Source organism: Eptatretus burgeri, chromosome 3 (genome assembly GCF_056783735.1).
Source record: "Eptatretus burgeri isolate ZD-2024b chromosome 3, Ebu_testis_v1, whole genome shotgun sequence".
Classification (NCBI taxonomy): Eukaryota; Metazoa; Chordata; class Myxini; order Myxiniformes; family Myxinidae; genus Eptatretus; species Eptatretus burgeri.
In genome coordinates this window covers 67,913,875-67,938,471 of record NC_140963.1, presented here as the reverse complement: position 1 = coordinate 67,938,471, position 24,597 = coordinate 67,913,875, and the positions used below count along the sequence as shown (strand labels likewise).

The window sequence follows — 24,597 nt, the reverse complement described above, 5'->3', positions numbered from 1 at the left end:
TTCTTTCATATAATATACCCAACAAACACCTCCAGTGTGTGTGATCCCTCACTGCATTGACTCATGTCCGAATGTTAAGAATTTAGGAACAGTAATGATAGATTATGAGATTCAGTCCCAAATTAATGGCTCCAAATTCAATTCTTCCCTTCCTCTTCTTGCTGTATTTGAGCTTGTATTCAAGTTGTTCACCCCCTGTGTCTGTCATTCTTCTGTGGTCAGCAAAATGAGCAACAGCTTCCTGATATCAGGGGCACTGCATCAGCGGCACAGCTGAGCTTCCAGTAAATGATGCAACCAGCAGCCACAGACTGCATACAAAACAACAACGACAACAATCCCTTGTGTCCTCCTGTTCCTCCCATTGATGTCTTCCCCATGTCCATTCTGTCCCCAAGTGTCTCCCCACTGTCATCCTACCTTGCTGTTGGTGTATCTTCCCCTTTCCACCATGTTGTTCTTGTTCTATTATGTTCTTTCTGTTCTAACTCTTCAACAAACCTCAACCTTTTATACAGAAAATAATAATATATATATTTGCTTCAAAAGAATCTTTTGTACAGATTTAGTTGTGGTTATTTTTTAAAAGGTTTTTTTTTTCCAATTTTGTAAAAAAAACTACCTTTTTATCAACCACTTACACTCATTTGAAAAAAAAAGAAAAAGAACATGTGCAACATCATGGTTCAAAAAAAAAATGTAAATAATTTGTGAACAACACCCTTCATGGGATATTCCTGAACATAATGCTTGCTCATACATTACTTTGTTGAAAACCCGAAGGAAGATAACAGGTCCCGAGTATACATTGTAGGTATATGTACGAACGTAGCTCAGATTGCAGGTTCAGCCTTCGTGTTAGCTCTTAGATAGTGATACAAAAACAACTTGAACATCTTGGAAACAAATCACAGTGGCTTCAGCACACGACGGTCATCTCTTGAGCTTCTTGGGTAAAGATTCTTTGCACATACCACTCCATTAATTAAAGTTTCATTTCAGAAGTGTGAGAAAGGAAAATCGGATCTCTAGTCAATTAATTATCAAAGTTCTTAAGGGTCAGCAATATATATATATATATATATATATATATATATATATATATATATATATATATATATATATACACACTAGACTAGGCGTAAGTCGGCAACATGTAACTCGTCACTTCGCCTAACTCGGCAGCGTCAAAAAGTCCCGAATTTATCTCATGTTAAATCCCTTTGAATAAAGGGTCATCCTTCTGTAAGTCGTCATCTCTAAGTCGTCACTTCGTCTCAGTCGTCAGATGTTGTCTGTTCCCGCGTAATGGAAACTCAAGTAAATTACCACTCCTAACTCGTCACACGGAACTGCTGCCTCGTGAGAAGCCCGATTTCATGGAATCGTGATGCTCGCTCATTGGTTTACACCGCCAGTGATAGGCTATTTATAACTGCGTACACACGTTGATCGCAATGCAGGCAGGACAATGGCGACTAAGCGTAAGCTTGCAACTAAAATCTCCCAGGAAAAATACGACATTATCCAGTTTTGCAAAGCAAATCCACTGATGAAGAAAACAGCCATAGCTGAGAAGTTGGACATCAAACGGCAGACATTGAACGATATCTTGAAGAATAAGGGCATGATGTTTGGACAAGTGGAGAAGATCATGAGGCCGGTGGTAAGTGTGAAACGCGTGAAATGTGTGTCCTTTGAATATGTCGATGACGCGCTCATCATCTGGTTTCGGCAAATGTCGGCTCAGCCAAATATTCGGTTGGACGGTGAAATGTTGCTGCTGAAGGCACGTAAATTCACTGCGGACCTCGGGCATGATAATGCTGAGACCTTGCCGATGCATTGGATAGACAGATTGAAAGTGAGGTGGGGAATCGGCAAGGTCAAGAAGTGCGGCGAATCAGGCAGCGTGGATTCACCGATACTGTCTTTTGGTGGAGGATTGCCCAGACAACATCATGGAATACAATGACCGGTTTGAGTCCTTTCTCATGCACCAGATGCCCAAGAGTTTGAGGCCGTCAAACATAACGGATTACTTCGCGAAGGAGTAAAGGATCAATCGAGCTTCGTGTTGAAGTCCGATCATGGTTTTATATTGGCTTGATTTGTACATTACCGCACTCACTCACACATAGGCATTGAGTGGTAATCATCACCACAATGCCTGTGTGTGATGTAATTTGTCACCATACCATCACCGATGGTATATGAGTTGTCTTACAGTTGTTCATTATCTTTACTTTTGAGAAACTGATTCATGAATTCCATCTTTGCTTGATCACTTTCCAACTCACCAATGAACCCCCACCTCTGCCCCGAGGATTGTGTTTTCCTTTTCGTACAATAGCCGGCTCTCACACATACGTGTCCAGGCCACGCGCGACTTCATCCTCACCCCACAGTCATCATGAATGTTCGCATATGCGTAAGTCGTCACATTTCTAAGTCGTCACTTTTTTCTCGGCCCCGATGATGACGACTTACACCTAGTCTACTGTATATATATATATATATATATATATATATATATATATATATATATATATATATATATATATATATATATATATATATATTTTTTTTTTTTTCTTTTAACCAACTTCCAAGCTGCTGTCACCTACGGAAGTATATCAAAAATAATAAGTTGCTAAACGGCAAGATTAATCAGAATCATAAAACCATTCGTGACCAGCAACACCCTGTAATGACATTTTCTTCAACATGTTCGTACAAGCTACAGTTTTGTATCACTTCAAAAGAATAAAGCAGATTGTGGCATTCATTATGAAGATTTGTAACGATGTTTCTGAGATGTAATTCGATCATTTCAAAGCATCTCACTGCAGAACTTGTGACCACGAACTTTAGTTAGAACGAGTATTTCGAGACCAGTCGCTTTGCTGACGAGTTCAATCAAAAGGCAGCATGTTGTACTTCACAAACATATTGCACATCTATCTATGAGTCTCAATGAAGATTGAAAATGAAGTGAAAAAAAACACAAAAAAGGATCTGTTAGGACACATTGCAGTTGTTGATATTGATGGTGATATATTGATATTGATATATTGATCTGTTGCAGTTGTTGATATTGATGTTGGTGCTGGTATTGTTGCTGTTATGGTTGTGGTTGTTGTTGGTTGTGTGCTCATGTGTATTATGATGTATTTTCCTTTTGCTTCGGGAAGTATTGCTAGATATAATTTTGTGTGCTCCTTCCCTGTCTGTCACACTTTATTCTTCAGGGTTCTTGCTGTCATAGAATAATCAAAAATACTGCTGGAACAGCAACATTAAGCTCCAAGTTCTGCTAAAAGGTCTTCCTGTGATGAAACACACACACCACGTTTTACAGCTTTGAATTTGTGTTCCAAGTAAATGGATTGTTAGCTTTCCAATGGTATAATCCTGAAAAAGTTTGCTTTCTTAAATGTGCTGGAAATTTTCAATTGATTGTTCCCTGATGATCCTGCTAACATACCTGTTCTTATCAGTTTGATGACGTTTACCAAATCCAGAATGTCTCCAGCGATGACACGGCAACATTTTTACAACTATTGGTCACACACAAACATGCATATCACACCTAACCTCATGTGGTAACTGCCAATGGTTCAAAAATCCAACACTTTGTACTTAAGCCTACTAAAAGAGTTTGAATGGAAGATTTCTGCACATTTTAAATTCACTCTATATTAAAATCTTTACGGAGGTATCAGCACTCAACACCGTAATGGGCTGAGATATTTATTGCACCTCAATCACCAAATGAGAGGAATTTCATGGAGCCAGCAAGGAATTCCGATGCTGTAACATTGAGCCTTCAGCCAGTTTCAACATGTCAATATTTTTTCTCAAGATATTGCCCTTACCAATATTTTTTCTGCCTCCATCCCTTCCCCCTCCCACTGTCATCTCCAGGCTGGTCATTTTTTTATGACAAGATGGGAAATCAAGTAGGTCATCACTCTTTGACGGTTGGATATTCTCGTCATCCCTCCCAACAGAAAATCGTTGCTAATACATGACTAGTAAAGCTGATACATGACACATCAAAAACAACTTAGCTATGAGCACTACCATTCTTTTGAGCATCAGAATACAAGTCTTTCGACAATTTCTGACAGTTGCGTTTGAACAGGAAGTGAAGTATTCAAGAGGTTATGAGTGAGAGATAAATCCACACTACCTGCTAACAAAGTCAGCGAAAGGTCTGCGCACAGGAAATCCAGCCCGTCGGATTCGCACAGTTTCAAGCATGCCAGAGTAACGCAGTTGGTTCAGCACCACAGATGGCTCAAAGTATGATGGAATCTGTACACATGTAGGGAAAAAAACATTGAAAAACATCCCACTCACGCAAAATAGTGCAAGCACGTTCTACTGGACTCGTCTTTGATAAAAGGGACGACGAACGAATCAAAAATGGCCTTTGTACTATAATTAAAGCGTTAACATCAAGTAAAACTTTAGGTGATTAAAGACACTATCACACCCTAATTAACTCATTACTGCTCACTCATCATGTACAAGGGGGAATCAAAAAGTGTTTCTTTTTTTAAAGACTGTCAGTGAACAAAGTTGTTGACTGACAGTGAACAGATACCATTTGATTTTCCACAAACTGCGGACTAATTTGAGCTACGGCTTCAACGACATCAGATGACGTCAGAGAACACCAATGATGCCTCACACAGAACAACCCAAAATAGAGAACAGCCCCCATCTTACACAAAATGCAGATTGTGGTTACGGAATTATGGTGTTTCTTTTGTCCCTACCTCGTTCAAGGTACATATTCAGGCCATAATCACCAAATTCGCGTTTTCAAGCTATTCGTTATAACAGTGACAGTGAATGGATAATACGGTGACATATTTATAACAGCGACAGCAAACAAACAATGCACTTCAACCACATGATCATTTCATAACTGCAAGGCGACACATCATAAAATTAATAATGTGCTACAGATAATCTTGGCAGTCTCCAACCTTGAAATGAAATAATTGCATTCAGTTTCTAGAAAACATCATAAGATATTCATTGCATCTATACTAATAAATATCAATGTGTGCGTCAATGTATGTCAGTGTGCGTCTCCTCCATAACTCCGAAGCCATGAAACTTAGTGGCCTGAAACTTTGTAAGCACACTAAGGGAACTCCAAGGGAGTGCAAGAATGAAAATTTGGTGTTTAGGTTGATTAAAACACCCCTTTTGAAGATAATTAACAGCCTTCTTAAATTAAAACAAAAACAGGCTTTATCCTTCATCAGTCCATGTTCATCTTGCAGTGGTCTTCATCCACCATCTTGTTTAGACCGAATTAAAATGCCTTGCGCTGGACCAGATCGTAACGGTTTCTGTACGACCGAGCTTCATACCGAAGAATCGCTGATCTTCATACCTACCACTCGTTGTATACATTGCTAATCGCTTGCCAAGCCAGCCGTTCCTTATCAACAGTTGTTTATAAGCCATGGTGATACAGTCAACTGTAGTGTCAATGACTTTTTGTCATCTTTGAAGATGAAATAACAAAATGACATTCAAGACAATGCTAAGGTGATAAAGTAAACGAGGTACATATAATATATGTAAACGTGTTCCGAAATTTAAAATGTAACCTCCCCCCCTCCTGCTTCCCCTCAAGTACTCCTACTAAATACAAGTCAAACCCCCCCCCCCCCGGCCCCCGAGGTCACACTTTCAAATGGATCTGCAATAGAACATGGAACATGCCGCGGTGCCTCGGTCACAATGATTGCTCATTTGTGATACTATACTGTATATAGTATCATATGTGTACATAGATGTGTGTGTGTGTGTGCGTGTATGTGTAATTATTCCCCTCACGTCCTCTAATTATTTTTTTTTATTTACTTTTTTTAAATTTAATTATTTACATTTTTTTACATCATTGTTTCACCTTTTTGTGCGATCTGCTTTCATTTAGGATGTCATTTCATTTCATTATAAGCTAGGAGCGATGCCATCTTCAATATAAAAGGAAATGAGGCATTGTTCATTTGTTTGCCATGTTAGTCCTCTAAGATCCCAAGGTTAATCATGCTGAAACTTTATAGGATCACATGTTTTTTTTTAACCACGATACATCTTACTAGGGGTCTTAAACAGTAATTTTCTCACAATTAGAACTTATAAATCTGTCACAAGGAAGGGGTGGGAGTCTGGAGGGAGGTGGTGGGTGGGAGGGAATGGGTTGGATGAGGAGGGGAATGGGTGGGAGGAGGGACCTGGCGTTGCCCAGCAACGCCGGGTACCTTTTCTGGTGTATCAAAATGCATGTTGCAAACCAAAATTGGGTAAGTATCGATTCCAACAAACTTCCATCCTTATCCCTGTCTTGTCACATGGTTTTCCCCATTCCACTACTCATTTTCTCCATTGACTCACCTCCTTTGCCTTCCTGTGTACCATTTTCTGACTCTCCTTTCTCCTCTTTCCTTCTCTTCATGTCACTTCTTTATATTATTTATATCACCTTGAAGTACCACACGCCGAACTTCAGGATCCTTTTGACATGAAGAAGACGGTGTATGTGGTTGGATTATTAAAGATGTTTGTATTCTTTTACAAAGTCATATGTTCGAATAATTCCTTCTTAAAGGACAGCACTGATTTGGCAGTTACTGCACTGTCTGGCAGTTCATTCCACTCATCCACAACTCTTGGCTGTAGGAATATTTCTTAACCTCCAGAGGAGCACATTGCTTTTTTGTAGCCCCCTCGTACCCAAATATTATATTCTGCTCTTTCGAGGAACAATGCTTCGCATATAGCGTCTATCTGGTGGATGATGCAGAAAGTTTGGAGTCGATCTTCACATCGTCTTTTGATTCCAATGATGTCAAGTTCAATCTTCTCAGTCGAGCTTCAAATGGTACTTCTCTGATAATTGGGATGAGCTTGTACTTTTCAGTACTCTTTTAACCTTCTCTAGATTGGGAATCCAAACTTGCATGCAATAGTGAAGGTGTGGATGAACGAGGACTTGTACAGCTGCACAAAAATGTTTTGTTCTGCATGAAAAGTTTCTCGATTATCATACCAAGGACTATGTTTGGCTTTTTTGGCTGCTGAAGCACATTGAGAGGAAGGTTTAAGCGACGCTAATTAATAATCTCAGCATATTTGCCTCTTCTGTCTCCTTGAGTTGAGAATTTCCCATCTTGTCAAAGTAGTGTGGGTTATGGCTTCCTACGTGCATTACTTCACATTTGTTGAATTTAATTCATTGAAATTCCATTGTCCTGCCCAAGTCTGGGGGGGGTTTATGTCTTGTTGTCGGTTTCAAATTCCTTCTTCGCCCATTACCTTGTGTGATACTTTAGTGTCATCTGAAAATTTATTCATCACAGTCTACTCATGCAAACTTTCATGCAAATCGTTAATATAAATCAGATAGCTGGCGGGATGGCCTGGAGGTATGCACACTCACCTCTGGGCTGTCTAACCTGGGTTCGAATGACATCCCAGCTACAAACTATCACCCTGACCTCTCGCAGGCAGGTGAGGCATCAATGTATGTGTCAGCCCTCAGATGGACATTAAACTGGGCGTCTCTTCTGCCAGCATTAGTTGGTGGACATTAAAGATCCCAGAGTGTCCTTCGTGAAGAGTAGGTAAGCTATCGCTGGCACCTTGGCCAAATTCCAAATTGCTGCTCTAAGATACAAGGGACACTGCATCAGTGGCATAGCTGCATTCCCAGCAATAATGCAACCAGTAGCCACAGGTTGCCTAAAAAATGAATGAACGAATATAGATCAAGAAGCACAATGGCCCAATCACTGATCATTGTACAACAGAGCTTATAACATCTGCCCACTTTGATTTGGCACCTTCAGTGATTAATCTTTCTCTGACCTGATATCCATGCCTTGATCCACTGTAGAACTTTGGCATCTCCTCTGACTGTTGCAATTTTGGCAATGAGCCATTTGTGTGGAACTGGGTCAAAATCTTTGGCCAAGTCCATGTGTACATCAAACTGGGATACCTTCATCAATTCGATGAATAAGATTTTCTACATGTTCCAAGAGATTTGTGGTGCATGATTCCCCTTTTGTAGTCATGCTGTGTCTTACAGACAAAATTGAAAATCATCCCAAATAGGAAACCTATTATTTTTAAGGAAACCATAAAGGACACAAACAACAAGCAAGAAGACAAATGTAACGTGTTAAATAAGGTGGTGTAAAAGATGCTACAAGAGCTCTGCGTAGTTGTTGTTGTTGTTTTTTATGTTGTTGTTGTTGGGGGTCGATTTTTGAAATGTGCACCCATTGGTCAGACATGAGCTTGTGTCTGCCAAGGTGATCTTTCATTTGATCTCAAATGGTGTCCAGAGTCAAGCCGATGGGTCTGCAAATCTCCGTTTTTGATCTTGCTCCCTTTTCAAAAATGGGGCGATCATGAGCTCATCGTCGGTCCTCTGGTACAACGCCTTCTTTCACTGATTTCTGGTATATAGCAGTTTGAGGAAAAGTTCTTCAGTCATCTCCGAAATAATTATTGGTGGGATTCCACCAGGGCCTGTTGCAGTACTTTATCTGGGTTAAGTTTAGATAATTTTTTCTTTACAATGTTTTCCATAATATGCAATGTCATTTAAAACTCCATACTTTGGCCCATTGAAGATGACCCTTTAGTTGCAGGACTGTCTCTTCCCTTGGTAAATACTGTTGTGAAAAAGATATTTGGAGCCTTGGTTGACTGTTGACAAAGAGGAATCGTTTCACCACTGTTGTTCTTTAATGGGCCGCTGTTGTTCTTTAATGGGCCGCTGTTCTGTCGTTACAGAAGTGGTTGGAGCACAATCGGACTGCAGTGTTATCCACTGGACGAGGAACATGCCTTCCACCTCTTCAGTGGCTCAGCGTACCCATTCTCTTCGCAGCAGGTGTAGTTTTGTGGTTGCCATTGGTTAATGCTAGCTCATCCACCTTTTGATGGCATTTGCTTCATAAAAGGATTCCACTACCCCTTTTCAGGCTACCAGAGTTGCTATGAACCGGTCCAACTGGATCATGGTTGTTTTTTAGGAGACACCATCTCTTCACTTGGTGGTTGTTAGATCCCAAAGGGAGCTCATCAACCCTTTGTCAGGTGTTATTTTTTTGTCCTGCAGGGTGTTGCAGTCACCCTCCCCACTGGCAAGTCAGTGAGGGGTGTCGGTTTAGTCGTGGACAACCCGACCATGCGGCAGGTAGCATCGGGTTAATTGTTATTAATTGCAATCCGATGATTGACCTGACTGGAAGTTCCATTTTGTTTTCTCCATACTTTATGCTTACATTAAACTGTCTTTAGTATCCTTGTAGTTTGCCATGGAGTTCTCTTTTCCCTACTCATGTTGTTGGGGCCATTTTGTTGAGCCTGGTGTTGGCGCAGTGGTTAGGGCAGCGGCTTGGGATCCAAGAGGTCCTGAGTTCAAGCCCCGTTGGGCCACTGAATTAATACACCAGGGGGTTGACTCAGCCTGTCATCCTTCCGAGGTCAGCGAAATGAGTACCAGTATACTGGGCCGGTGTATACCCCGGTTAAAATAGGTGTACTAGATCCCTGTGTCGTAAGAGGCGACCAGGGTTGCGTCAGGAAGGGCATCCGGTGTAAAACATGTGCCAAATCACTATGCGGATCATACGGATGATCCGCTGTGGCGACCCCGAACGGGAGCAGCCGAAAGAAGAAGAAGAAGAAGAAGAAGAAGATTGTTGGGGCCATTTTGACATGCAACTTATTTTGTTTTGCTCAAAGCTTGATCGACTGATTCATTAAAAATGTTTTCCCAATGAACCTTCTCCTGATTTATCTCTAATTCTCATCAGATCAGCTTTTCTGAAGTTTAACTTTTGATCTTTGACAAAGGACATTATTGGGTAGTTGATTTCCCATTTTAGTGAACAATGATCAATATTTCCAAGGTTGGCTGGAATTTCAGCATTATCAATGATAGTGGGGTCTGATGCAAAGTTTGAGCCTAAAATTATCGTCTTGCAGGTTCTTTCACATGTTGTGTCACCATATTATCAAGTGCGGCATCTATGAAGAGTTCTGATTCCTGTGGGTCTGCCTGTATTGTTTTCCAGTTTACGTCTCGATAGTTCAATTCACCCATTAGCATGACATCATCATGCTCATCACTGACTCGAGCTACCATCTGGCTTCATTTCTCATTTTGTCTATCAGTATTGTTGGGTTGCTGTAGCTAACTCATAGGACATTAAGATCTGCCACAGTATTAAGTATCTTGCACCACAGTGCCTCATCAAACACGTACTTGGTATTAATGTCCTCAATGGGATGTATGGCCAAACATTACGGAATGTTACAGAGAGGTTTGGGGGGAAGGGAGGGGGGAGGAAGATGTTTCAAGTGGTGTTACGTTACGTCCAGTGACTATTTTGTTTCCCTTCATAATGGAGTCACAGTTTCTGCATTCACACCTTACATAATAACGACGTAAAATAAATTGGGGGGAAATTGTAGCGTGTGGTACAGGTTGTAGCCATTTATGTTGCAGGTTGTAGCCACAGTGTGGTCATTCCTGTTTTTCTTCAACCTTTAAAATCTCTATTTTATTTAAATTTAATAACATATGTGAACACTGCAGAACAGTCTTTTTGGCACTTTCAAAACTCTTCTGTGTAGCAGTACTTGGACAAAATACACTATCAAAAAAAACAATAAAATCAAATGTACCTCCTGCAGACCCTGCCCATGTCCTTGCTTCTGAAGACTGCACGGGGTAAGGTGTTCTCTGAACCCTCTAGTTATGTTTGACTATTTAGCCTCCCTCTGCACCTAACGCTCTTTAAAAAAGCACTTTTCCTTGGTTTTGTGTCTGCCTCCTTCAATTATAAAGAGATCTTGTTGTTTTCCACTTTCACTATCTCACCGCTTTTTATGATGATGTTTTTTTTTTTTTACACCTGGCTTTGTACTTTTCTCATTCTTTCTTGTGTCTATATTGAGAGATACCTACCTGCCTCAATGGACTGGTTTTCAGCAAGTAATTGTGCTGTTCCCATGACTGACGAATTTGTCTTTTCCGATGCCACACTCATTTTCAGGGTTCAGAGCTGGATAGCTCCAAAGTGTACCGTCTCTTGGAGTTGGGCTTCATAGACTCTAAGAACCAGTGATAACATGGTAATATTCTTATTATCATCTACCTGTTTGTCTTTCTCCTCGATCGCTGATGACAAATAAAAGTCAAACACTATCAGGTTGAGCTTATTCCTGGTATTCTAGGCCACGAAGGGCTTCTTTCTTGATCATAGGAATTGATGTTAGTGCATCAACAGTGGTAGTACAGTGGGGAGAACAAGTATTTGATACACTGCCGATTTTGCAGGTTTTCCCACTTACAAAGCACGTAGAGGTCTGTAATTTTTATCATAGGTACACTTCAACTGTGAAAGACGGAATCTAAAACAAAAATCCTGAAAATCACATTGTATGATTTTTAAATAATTAATTTGCATTTTATTGCATGAAATAAGTATTTGATACATCAGAAAAACAGAAATTAATATTTGGTACAGAAAACTTTGTTTGCAATTACAGAGATCAGATGTTTCCTGTAGTTCTTCACCAAATTTGCACAGACTGCAGCAGGGATTTTGGCCCACTCCTCCATACAGATCTTCTCCAGATCCTTCAGGTTTCGGGGCTGTCGCTGGGCAACACAGACTTTCAGCTCCCTCCAAAGATTTTCTATTGGGTTCAGGTCTGGAGACTGGCTAGGCCACTCCAGGACCTTGAGATGCTTCTTACGGAGCCACTCCTTAGTTGCCCTGGCTGTGTGTTTCGGGTCGTTGTCATGCTGGAAGACCCAGCCATGCCCCATCTTCAATGCTCTTGTTGAGGGAAGGAGGTTGTTGGCCACGATCTCGCGATACATGGCCCCATCCATCCTCCCCTCAATACGGTGCAGTCGTCCTGTCCCCTTTGCAGAAAAGCATCCCCAAAGAATGATGTTTCCACCTTCATGCTTCATGGTTGGGATGGTGTTCTTGGGGTTGTACTCATCCTTCTTCTTCCTCCAAACACGACGAGTGGAGTTTAAACCAAAAAGCTCTATTTTGGTCTCATCAGACCACATGACCTTCTCCCATTCCTCCTCTGGATCATCCAGATGGTCATTGGCAAACTTCAGACAAGCCTGGACATGCGCTGGCTTGAGCAGAGGGACCTTGCGTGCGCTGCAGGATTTTAATCCATGATGGCGTCGTGTGTTACTTCTGGTTTTCTTTGATACTGTGGTCCCAGCTCTCTTCAGGTCATTGAGCAGGTCCTGCCGTGTAGTTCTGGGCTGATCCCTCACCTTTCTCATGATCATTGAGGATCCACGAGGTGAGATCTTGCATGGAGCCCCAGACCGAGGGAGATTGACTGTTATCTTGAACTTCTTCCATTTTCTAATAATTGCACCAACAGTTGTTGCCTTCTCACCAAGCTGCTTGCCTATTGTCCTGTAGCCCATCCCAGCCTTGTGCAAGTCTACAATTTTGTCCCTGATGTCCTTAGACAGCTCTCTGGTCTTGCCCATTGTGGAGAGGTTGGAGTCTGATTGATTGAGTGTGGACAGCTGTCTTTTATGCAGATAACGAGTTCAAACAGGTGCAGTTAATACAGGTAATGAGTGGAGAATGGGAGGGCTTCTTAAAGACAAAACTAACATGTCTGTGAGAGCTGGAATTCTTACTGGTTGGTAGGTGATCAAATACTTATTTCATGCAATAAAATGCAAATTAATTATTGAAAAAATCATACAATGTGATTTTCAGGATTTTTATTTTAGATTCCGTCTTTCACAGTTGAAGTGTACCTTTGATAAAAATTACAGACCTCTACGTGCTTTGTCAGTGGGAAAACCTGCAAAATCGGCAGTGTATCAAATACTTGTTCTCCCCACTGTATATAGTAGTCGTAGTAGTAGTGGGGGTAGTAGAATTCTATTTCATCTCTTTCTGCATTCTGTGTATCTTTCCATCCACTTTCTTTTGAAAGCTACTTAGAAACTGAAAACATACTTCCTCAATGTCTTTTTCCTCCTTGATACGTCAATTAACTTTGGGGACACAAGTGTTAAAAAACCATGGAAGATCAGGTCTGTCACCAACAGACTTGTATACACTTTCCATAATATCCAGGCAATCTGATATCGCACCTGCGGTCACAGAAGACACAATGTAGGAGTTTATTATTATTTTTAATCTGCGAAGATTGTTTCACAGGTATCGCATAACCATGGATCATTCACACTTCCACTGGATGACACAGATGCTCTGTAAGGCTTTTGGGGCTTTTCTCTCGTTCTTGCACCACTCCCCTGCTTTGCCCTGTCACATTCTGCCCATCATTCATCTTGCTCACATTTGCCATGCTACCTTCATCATTGTCAATGGCCAATTTGATTTTCACTTGTTGTCAAAAGTCATTGGTGTGAACACTAGTCACCCCGCTCCTCCCGATAAATGGCTGATGATACGTTTTTGTTCCTCTCGCAATGACTTGCTTACGCTCTTACACTCTCTTTCTGTCTCACTTTCAGTTTCACAATGCACAATACCAGAAGCCCAAAAGGTCTTTATATGCAATGCCCCACATGCGATGCAGCGTGAAGCCTGGAAGGCCTTGCTATGCGAAGCTCTGAGCACAGTGCCGACCTCATCTTGAGCACCACCTTGACAGGGTACTAGTTCAGTTTGCTCCTGTGCTGGCTGCAAAAATGTGAAATGGCTGATGATGAAAGCCAGTCATGTGCACTGCTGCCTAAAAACGTCCCCCCCCCCCCAACTCCAATTCCAATGTCACCGACATGATCCATATTATCCATTTCGCTCCAATGAAGCGAACAGTAAGAAGATGCTTTTCATCGTGTTCAGGAAAAATTTACAATGCTTTTCCATCTCACATATGCAGGATGTGGAGGACCTATGATATGACTGTCATGTATTGAGATGGAAGTCATGTAGGTAGGTGGAGTAAACGGCATTTATCAAGCAACCTCTCCATTACATTTGACGTATGCAAAGAAGAACAAGAAGTTTAGGTTTGGGGGAGAGTGATAAAAGGACTTACCTTTTCTAAATTTGGCTTGATACAGCGAACAAAGAAGGGATTGGAAAGACTCAAAGTGGCCATAAGTGAATGCAGAGAATCCTACAAAAAAGGAGGACTCATTGTTATACAAAACTCAGAAGAGCAAGTGGAATAATTTCCGTAAAATGGTTGCAGTTGAGAAAAGCAATCCCATCTGTTTCACTTCCTCCAATGCACACAATATAACCCGAAACCCTAAAATGAGTTAACATTTTGGAATGACATGCGGAAATGAAAAGGCCAATTGCATTTTGGAAACAAAAGCAGATTACAAGGGAACTCAGTGACACTGGAAGGCAATAAAAGACCTGCTATAAAATGATTTTGATCGGTTTTTTTTTTTATTATCCCTATTGCATCTACTTTTGGCACGTCTGAATATCACCAGTTCACTGCTGTACAATCTGCACAATAACCCTAAATTATGCTTTATACAAAACATTTTTGGGAACACAGATTTGTTCAACAAATGTGCGCCGAGGACCCTCTTCTTTCACCTTGAATTGTGTGCTGACGGTGGCCTTTCGCTGCTGCTTCCCTCCCGATTTCATGCGCTCGTCTCCGCTCCTGCTGGTCACGTGCTCAAACAAGTCATAGATAAAGTCGATCCTGTGATATCATGAGATGTATGCGTTAAAATGCATCAATTTCCAGCACTGGAGCATATCGGATATATATTTTCCGAGATGTCATGAAACAATAAAATTAGTCTTTTAAACTCAGAAGCTTGACAACTCCCTTCTCCTAACATGATGCCATAAATGTATATTTAAGTTTTCCTTCATGTACACTACATCAACATGAAAAATAAATTTTTGTATCATTCATTTCCAAATAACTCCTTGATTTTTGGGGGTTTTTTTGTGCACTGAGCAACTCCTTGATTAAAAAAAAACAAAGGTCCTTGATTTTCCAAATAACTCTTTCATTCCTCTTTTTTCCCGCCTCCGGAACAAACTCGGCTTCACGCTGTGAAAAGCAAGACATTTCGGATCATTAGCATCTCCTGCGGTGAGGCTGGGTCTTTGGGCCTCTCACTCTCTCACCGCAGGCAGGTCGGCGGTCTGTTTGCCTTCTACCGTCTCCTCTCCGGTCTTGCCCCCCCCCCGCTCTGTCTGCGATGTACTGCTTCCAAAATATGTCCCCCCCATATTTCCTCAAGGTGCTCAAGGTCCTCCAAAAACCCTCTTCTGATGAAACTGCCAAAATCAAGAATCACTGCTCACCTTCACTCTTTCATTCCTCTTTTTCCCACCTTTGGAATAAACTCCCACTCTTCAATCCCACTCTTCCCTCCAGGTCTTCAAAACAGCTGTTCACCACCATCTCATATCTCCACCATCCAAAACCATGGTTTTTTCTACCCCAAATAATCCCCCCAAACCCACCTCCTACAATTTCCTTGTTTTCCTTCCTGAAAGTCCCTGTAGTGCTTATCTTGTTTATCCTGAGCATCCCCCACCCCCCCTCAATCCCTCTCTCTTCCACAAATATCCTGATGTCCCTGTTCTCCACTATTGTTGTTTTTTACCTCGCTCTCGTCCCCTCTTGTCTCCTGCTCCCTTTGTTATATTTCTGTGTGTTAGCTCTAAAACAAGGCTCGTCTAAGTACACAAAACCAAACAAACAAAAAATGACTAAAAAATAAGAATAGTTGTTAATTAGTCATCATGAACCATGCTCTATACAGAGCATCAGCTCTGTTTCTTGGCAAGCATGACAATCCTGGATGAGTTGCCACTCCGATGCAGGATACTCCGCTGAGAGTGCAAGAATTGCAAAATTTGTTCAGTGTGGAAGCAAAAACTGAACAGCACTCCTTCTTCGCAAAGGACAGAGATTTATGTCCACTAATTAATGCCGGCAGGTGGGAGGCCCAGTTTACTGTCCATCCAAGGGACGGCAGACACATTGATACATCATTCCACCTGAGAAACACCAGGGTGGCAGTTTATAGGTGGGCCAATATTCTAATGCAGGCTAGACAGCTAAGAGACAAGTGTGCATACCCCTCGGCTATCCTGGAGGCACTTAAAAATGGTAATATAATTAAGTGTTGTGCCAATATGCCTGGTGTTGGCTTAATGGTTGGGGTAGTGGGCTTGGGATCCTAGGGTCCTGAGTTCAAATCCCGCTCAGCTGTTGAATTAACACCAGGTGGGGTTGACTCTGCCTGTCATCCTTCCGAGGTCGGCAAAATGAGTGCCAGCATGCTGGTATACTGTGTCGGAGTGGCGACCCGTCCAGGATTGTTCCCAATAGCCAAGGAGACTGCTTCGGCAGCACCAACGCTCTGCACAGAGTATGGTCCTAATGGATGGATGGTGTGCCAATATTTTTATTCACTTGTTAATAATCATTTCAATATACTCAAGTCTGTTTTAAAAACACGAATATGATATGATGTAGTGCAGGCTCACCACAGACAGTTTGAAGTCCATCAATGCTCTCCATGAAGCAACATAGCTAGTTGTATTCTTACTCGTATCAGAAAATTGGATGTTAGCCAGATTTATTTTGCAAGGAAAAGGCAATGTGACGACAGCTATATTTGCTCTCACAAGAAAAAAGGCAAGTTTCAGAATCACAGATTATCGGTGTAGCCTTACCCACTTTCTTTGAGAAGACTCAGCAGGTCATCCCGAAACGTGTCACGGTTCTTCTCAAGGAATCCCTCAACACTGTATTGAACCTATGTGTGCAGATGCACCACTTCAAATTATAAACAGGACTTACTTTTCGACATATGACAAGCACAGACTCTGTAGTTCTGACAAATAACATGTCTTTAGCACAATTATAGCTTTTAAACCGAGTGAAGGTTCAAGCAAAATATCAGGTTCAAAATACAATTGTTCAGGAGCAAAGACTGGCAAAATCATCGTGTGTTGTGATGTACACATCATCGTCATCATGTACCATGCTTTATACAGAGTGGCAGTTCTGCCGAAGCAGTTTCTTACCAAGGGTTACAGTCTCGGACGGGTTGCCTCTCTGATGCAGGATACTCGACTGAATGTGCAGGAATTTGGAAATTGGCCAGGGTGCCTGTAATAGCTCGCCTACTCTTTGCTTTGCGAAGAACACCATGTGATCTTTAACGTCCACAAACTAATGCCAGCAGACAGGACGGTATTTAGCGTCCATCTGAAGGATGGACACATATTGATGCCTCGACGACGACAGTTTATGATGGCTGGGTCAAGATTCAAACCCAGGCTAGACAGCTCAGAAGCGAATATATTGTTACGGCTGTGGAAATTCGCAGAACACCATATAGGTCCTTCGTTCAGTTAGATTTCCACACCATTGTTTAATGGGATTTATCCGTGTGGACAGGGCTGTGATCTTTGAGTTAGCCGTTTTTCTTTTACTATCGTTATTTTGGACCAACCACACCACCAACCACCTTTTCCACAAGCACCCAACCACACCACCCTCACGACCACCACACAACGCCAACCATGCCACCATTACAACAACCACGATCACCTCAACCACCAACCACACCACCAACCACCTTTTCCACAAGCGCCCAACCACGCCACCATTACAACAACCATGACCACCTCAACCACCAACCACACCACCAATCACCATCTCCACACCCACGCTACAACCCTCTCCGCATCAAAAACCGTCTCTGCCATGGAGAAAGAAGAAGGCGTTCCGATAACGCACGGAGTTTTCCTCTTGCTTTCCCGCGCTTCGGGACGGGGGAGGGCGAGTGGAAGGAGAATAAAGAAGAGCGACCAAAATGACTGCTATGAAAAACCCCGATCCATGAGGAAAACGCCCCCCTTCTGGAAGTTTCCCGCAGGAGCTGGAAGGCTGGGCGAGAAGCCAAGGGGGATAAAAGCCCGCGCTGGAAGAGCGAAGGAGGGTGTGTAGCTGTCTTGGTCTATGGGTTGGTTGTTGGTCGGGTCGGTGGAGGTCTCGTTCTGGGTGGAGCAGTCAGTCGGTGGAGGTCTCGGAAGTGTGGAGTTGTGGGCAGCCGCATTCGAGCCTGGAGTCTCCGCAGTCAGTGAGGAGCTTGAGAGGGTCCACCGAGGGTCGCCCAACCAAGTCACCACGAGGGTGAAGGTAACCTGCGGCGGCCTCTTGGAGTTCCTTCGGTCAACCAAGCTCTTTAAACATAAAGGCCTTCGGGTCCAGTCTGACTCCCTTGACTGTGAGGGGGTCTTTTCTTTGCGTTTCTTTGTGTGAATGATGTGGCGCCGTGTCCCGTCAAGTAGAAACTGTTAAGTGACTGTATACATTAATAATAGACGGTTGTAGTGCTTTGTCTTGCTCGTGTGTCATCCCACATTCATTGCATTTATTGTTGCTTCACTGTATACGTGCATGTTGGTGTTTTGCATGACTGCATGATTGTTTGTATACGCGCATGTGTGTTGTATAATAAATGTGCTTATTTGAATGTGAACCCGTTCGTCATGTCATTTTTCCCCCATTGAAATGCCATATTGTTTTTCAGAATATTAGTTGGTTTTTGAATACCGATAATAGAATCGGGTCCGGTGAGGTCTGGCGATAATACCCCGCTCGGTTATCCCAGAAACAGAACGAACCGCTTAAGCGGTTCGTGTCCAAGCAGGCCTTCGCTGAGGTACGGTCTCTCGATAATTTACCCGCGCGAATACTTAGATATATGGATATTCGGCGATTGACCCTGTTGCGTGCGGGTAGAGTGTTGATTAGGCCGTGGTGTGCGCTTGGAGCACAACCGTGACTGGTTTCCGGCGTGGTTCCGGAAAGTCGCGACTGAATTGTTCGTTCGGTGGGCGAAGCGGCCGTTATTAGTTTCACGTGGTCACTCGCACGCCAGCGGGCGCAGATTCGTAACAATATATTTGAATAAGATTGGGGCAGTTGGGATTTGACATTTTAAAAGAAGAAGAAGGCGCTTCCCACCAAAAGTTAGTACGAGATCGACTCTGCTTATTTGAGCAAAAAAGGAAGAGCAGAGCCGGTCTCACCATCTTCACAGACGGCTTCCTCAGGCACAATAGACCCCAAGCCTCTGCACGTGGTCGGTTTTTATTTCGATATGACCCCTCATTTCTGGTCACATGCTAGTTCTCGAGGTCAAACGGAGCAGTGCTTTTTTTTATTTTATTACCTTCGCATTCTGCGAAAGGTTATGTTTTGATCGCTGTGTATTTATTTATTTGTGAATATGTGTATTTATTTGTTATTCGCATAACTCAGAAAGTATTAAACCGAATTGCATGAAATTTGGTGGGATGATTCGTGCGTATCCAAGGACGATTTGATTAGATTTTGGGAGCGATCGGGTCAAAGGTCAAGGTCATGAAAAGGTCAAAAACACTCTTTTGAGCATAACTTCCTTCATAATACAGCTATCGACATGCAACCACCGCCATATTGTTCCATGACGAGATACCTTTCGGATATGTAGTGTCGGATTTGACGTAACGTCAACGGACGTGCGTCTAAATGACGTCACAAGATGACGTAAATTTTCAATTTTCGATCTCATCAGTTTTGATCATACCGTTTTGTAGGACTAACCTTAAGGACGTCACACACCAAATTTGACTTTGATCGGACTGACCGTTATGACGTCATTGACGTTTGAACATGACGTTTTTCAATTGTGGCTAAAATGTCCTGATATTTTACATTCAAATATCTATATAATTTATAAAGCAAAGTCTCCCAAATCCAGGCATTAGGATCAGTACCAAAATATCTGTTTATTGATGTACATGTTTTTCCAATTAACTCTGTAGTCAAGGTCAAGGTCACACTGAAGGTCAAAATATACTTGTAGGCATAGCTTCAGATCTAATAGAGCTATTGACATGAAACCAACGTTAAAACGTTCAGTGAACTACGAGCTTTCAGAATGGTAGTCCCCGATTGGACGTGACGTCCCCGGAAGTGCGTCAAAATGACGTCAAAAGATGACGTCATTTTTCAACTTTTTAATTTTTCAGTGTTTATCATTCCATTTTGTTGGACTGCCTTCAAGGAGGTTACACACCAAATTTGACATCAATCGGACTGACGGTTGTGACGTCATGGACATTTTAAAATGACTTTTTTCAAATGTGCCCGGAAAAAAAGTTGCGGCGGCGAAGGTATGCGCTCTACCGAGTGCCCGTTCTAGTTTTTATTTTATTTGGCAAAAGCCAAATCACATCATTGATGGGGTACTCTCTTTTTTATCATTGATGATGCTCATTGATGAGCGTCACACTTGACCAGTTTAAACATTCAAACGATTGGAAAATGGCTTGTCAAAACAGCAAACTAACACCTGAGGATATTGCGAGCTTACTGGAGATGTGTCTGAAAAGCACGGCCATCATCTATGACGGTGCACACTACCGACAAATATTTGGCATAGCTATGAGTTCAACGGTCTCTGTTGTTGCGGCTAATTTGGCGATGGAGGAACTCGAACGAAGGATATTTGCGTCTCATGAGAATTGGCTCCCACGGTACTAGAACAGATATGTAGATGACACCTTCGTCATTGTACATACAGACATGGTAGACCACCGACTGGGACAACTTAGCCGGGTAGTCCCCAGCATTAACTTCACAATCAACAAACAACACTCAATCCCAAACACCACATCCACATGTGCACAACACCCAATGAGAACCCCAACACTCACACAACCAACACCTCATCATGCCCAACCCGGACACGAAACCAGCCATGACCGTGACCCGGAAACACAAACACAACAACAAGCGCACACACATGCTCACCCACACACAACACCAGATCATATGTAAGTACAAACAAAACAAGAGCAGATCACCCCATCAATTATGTGATTCGAAGTTTATTTTGCTTTTGCAAAATACAGTAATATTAAAGTTAAAAAGCATTCCTCCATTTGACCTCTATCACCAGCACATGACTGGAAATGAGTGGTTATATCGAAATAAAAACTGGACACGTGCCAGGGATATATATATATATATATATATATATATATATATATATATATATATATATATATATATATATATATATATATATATATATATATATATATATATATATATATATTATATCAGGTAGCATGATGTGCACAGGAACAGTCAGAAAAAGATATGCTGTCAAGCATATTACTATAATTCACAATCTGTCCGTCTGTCTGTTCCCAGGTACCGCAAAAATGGCTGAATCGATCGCAACCATTTTTTGGGTGCGTAATCCTGGGACCCCTTGGAGTAAAAGAGTAATAAATATAATATCATGACTCCCTTGACAGCTCCCATAGGGAGCAGGTGCTTCTAGTGTTATAAAGTGAAAAAATAATTTTCTTTCTCCAGTTATCATAATGAACATAACATAATATCATGATAATGGAAGACAGTAGTTTTTCTAATTGCTAATATAACGTTGAAATTATGATTACTGCAAGCACTCGCTCCCTACGGGAGCCGTCAAGGGGGTCATGTTATCTTATTTATGCCTATTTTACTCCAAGGGGTCCCAAGATTAAACACCCAAAAAATGGTTGCGATTGGTTGAGCCATTTTTGCGGTACCTGGGAACAGACAGACGGACAGACGGTGAATTATAGTAAGAAGATGCAGCCTGTGGCTGCTGGGTGCATCATTGCTGGCAGCACGGCTGTGCCGCTGCTACAGTGCCCCCTGTTTCCAGTAAGTTGATACTCACTTTGCCGACCTTGGAAGGACAACAGGCTGAGTCCACGCATCTTAGGTAATGGCACGACAGAAGCTTGAACTCAAGACCTAAAATCCTAAAGGCGAACCCAAACGTTCAGCCTACCTTGATGCTAACCTGTCCCCTTGCACAAAATAGATATGATGTGTGTTTTTGCGATTCCAAAATGATAAAGGAGGTAAATTTGCAATTAAAAGTAGGTAAATTTGGTAAATTTACGATTTGAAGCGGAAGAAACAGCCGTTGCTCGAAACTGTAACACCATCTCGACCGCGATTCCAGCATATATACATGGACAATTTGAGGGGTGAATAAAACACCTGTTGCCATTGCCTGTTAGTTTCCACAAGAGCACCTGAAAATAATTATCTATTTAATTATCAACACACATTACTACAAGTCAAATGAACCACTGTATATTTATAGTGGAGAGAATGTATGTATGTATCAACATCAACTACTCCTCAAAGAGGATTTGACCTGGGATACTAAAACTTTCAGGGTCCCCTACCCCATTCACCACCCACCTCCAGCATCACTTCCCCAGCTACCATCTCCCACACAAAACCCCTCACCCCCACAATCCCCCATCAACCTTTACCCCTACAATACAATACCTACAATACCTATTTACCCCACAACTCATCGCACCACTACACCCTCCACTGGGGCGGGACATCAACACCTCACAGACATGATGGTGGGACATGGCACGGACACAAATGGCGTCTGGGGAAAGTATCAAACAGAATTATCCCATAACATACAAGACACCTGGTCAGCCTGCGATGGTGGGACAAAGCATTCATCACCCATTTTATCTGTGGTGTCCAAGTATGCCTGTGCGGTGTCGGCTGTCAGGGGATAATGGGTATTCTTGCTTCAGTAATAAAACATATTTATCAATTAATACAAAATCCCTCCCTTATAAACCGTCAATTGAACAGAAAATCCAAACCTACCAATCTGGAGTAAACATATGACCAGCGTTTTCTTCTTTAGGAACACTTCTGCCTTTTTCCTCTGAATTGCTCACACAAGTAGATATGGCTCTACAATTACCCTGAAAGCGTTTCAATTGTTAATTTTGTCTCCAACCGATCCTTCAAAATCCCACTGATCAGTTTCAACATCCTAAGAGCCATCAGAGTTAATGACGACGATGGAATCAGTATCTGAATCCAAGCTCGACATGCACTGTTTCTCTATGTAAGCTGCCATTTGGATAAATATGACTTCGAGAGATGAAATCACTGGCATAATCGAAAATCGACACTCGAGGGATTTTTTGACACTTTGCGATTGGCAAAAAAAAATTCAAAATTTTTTTTTCCCCTTAAAATTATACTGTGATAAATGATTCTCGATGGTTTTCAGAAAACAAAAATAGTGTTTGGGTTCCCTTAATCTTTAAGTCAATAGCAGGCTTAATGTTGAAATAATATAGCATGAAAGTAAAAAAGATTTCTAATCATTTCAAGGAGATCAAAAAAAAATACATCTCAAGAAAATGACGGTCTTTCTCATACCCAAAGGTGCTGTGTAATTCAGAGAATGAACTTTAGATGACATCATTGTAAATATCAAAAGATAAAATTTGGCACAAAATTAACACCAATTGTTAAAATGAAAATCTGGAACAGAAAAAAAGTTTTCTTCAAATAGTCTGAGCAGCGGGTTGTCTTCAACAACCAATTCTACACGACCTTCCCAAAAAGAACATGAATATGGATGGACATTACCTCTCCTGCATAGTGTTTTATGCCAAAATGATGATCAGTCACTTTGGGCTTGATGTAAAACTGGTTTGTCTGCAAAGAGAAGTCATTTAGCCGGACATTAAAAGTGTACAGCGAATAACTAATCATGCCTTTAAAGGTACAAGGTGAGGTAATGCAAGCATGGCAATGGTAGAACGTACGAGTACTTTTGAAAAATGAGGAAGATGGGAAAATTCAAATCAAGTCAGTACTTTATTTGAAAAAGAATATTAATGTATTAAGAACAAAACCATTTCATGTCTTCTTTACACACAAACACAAGGGTGGGGGGGAATAAGAATCAATGAAGTGGTAGATTAGGCTCATAATGTTGCATTAATAACATCAATGAAAGGATGAAAACTCACTGCATGCTGCATATGCAGCTTCTCGAGGAGGGTCAAGTCTGTTCCTTTGGGAAAACGGCTCTCCTCATTTATTAGAGCCAGCATTCCCAATTTCTGTAAGACAACAGCAAGATTGTAGAGCTACATCTCCACATAAGTGAATGTAGTGGAACTATGATTTGTGAGGCAGCGACACACAAAGGCAAGTTTGAGAGTTGAGTGAAGAAATTTTTTCCCAACAAAACTTGAACCGATTTAATCAGTCATCACGTTTTAATTAATGCATTATTATATCAAATGTCCAAAATTAACAAATTGACAACAGGAGTTGCTGATCATGATGTAAAATATATTGCACTTACTGAAGAATATTAATAACAATTTCATAGTCAACAAAAAAAAGTTTGTAAAATTTCTTGCAGAGCAGTTTGCAAGACCATGTGCATTAAAAGTACCTTTTCGACCAAGTCCAGACACTCAGCATTGTCCATCCAATCAATAGCCTCCCATGATATTCCTTCCCTGATATATAAGAAAACAGTTAAAAAAGGCTTTTTAAAAGCAATAAAATCTCTTAATACTACAGCATGTCATCAAAATGAACAGTTAACCATTGCAACCAATCCCACCCTCAAAACAATTTTTTTTAATTGTAAAAATTAAG

At 41.5% G+C, this 24,597-nt stretch overlaps 1 protein-coding gene across 1 annotated transcript in view; it reads right to left on the bottom strand.

Moving 5' to 3' along the window:
- LOC147030116 (unconventional myosin-X-like) overlaps positions 1-24,597 on the bottom strand; it is a 241,191-nt gene that overhangs the window by 87,920 nt on the left and 128,674 nt on the right. The window contains exons 14-20 of the mRNA XM_085873826.1: positions 24,389-24,455; positions 23,955-24,047; positions 23,569-23,637; positions 16,755-16,837; positions 14,643-14,754; positions 14,125-14,205; positions 4,196-4,320 (exon numbers count right to left, since the gene is read on the bottom strand). Coding sequence (XP_085729952.1) covers positions 4,196-4,320; positions 14,125-14,205; positions 14,643-14,754; positions 16,755-16,837; positions 23,569-23,637; positions 23,955-24,047; positions 24,389-24,455 — 630 coding nt within the window. The remainder of the gene's footprint in view (positions 1-4,195; positions 4,321-14,124; positions 14,206-14,642; positions 14,755-16,754; positions 16,838-23,568; positions 23,638-23,954; positions 24,048-24,388; positions 24,456-24,597) is intronic.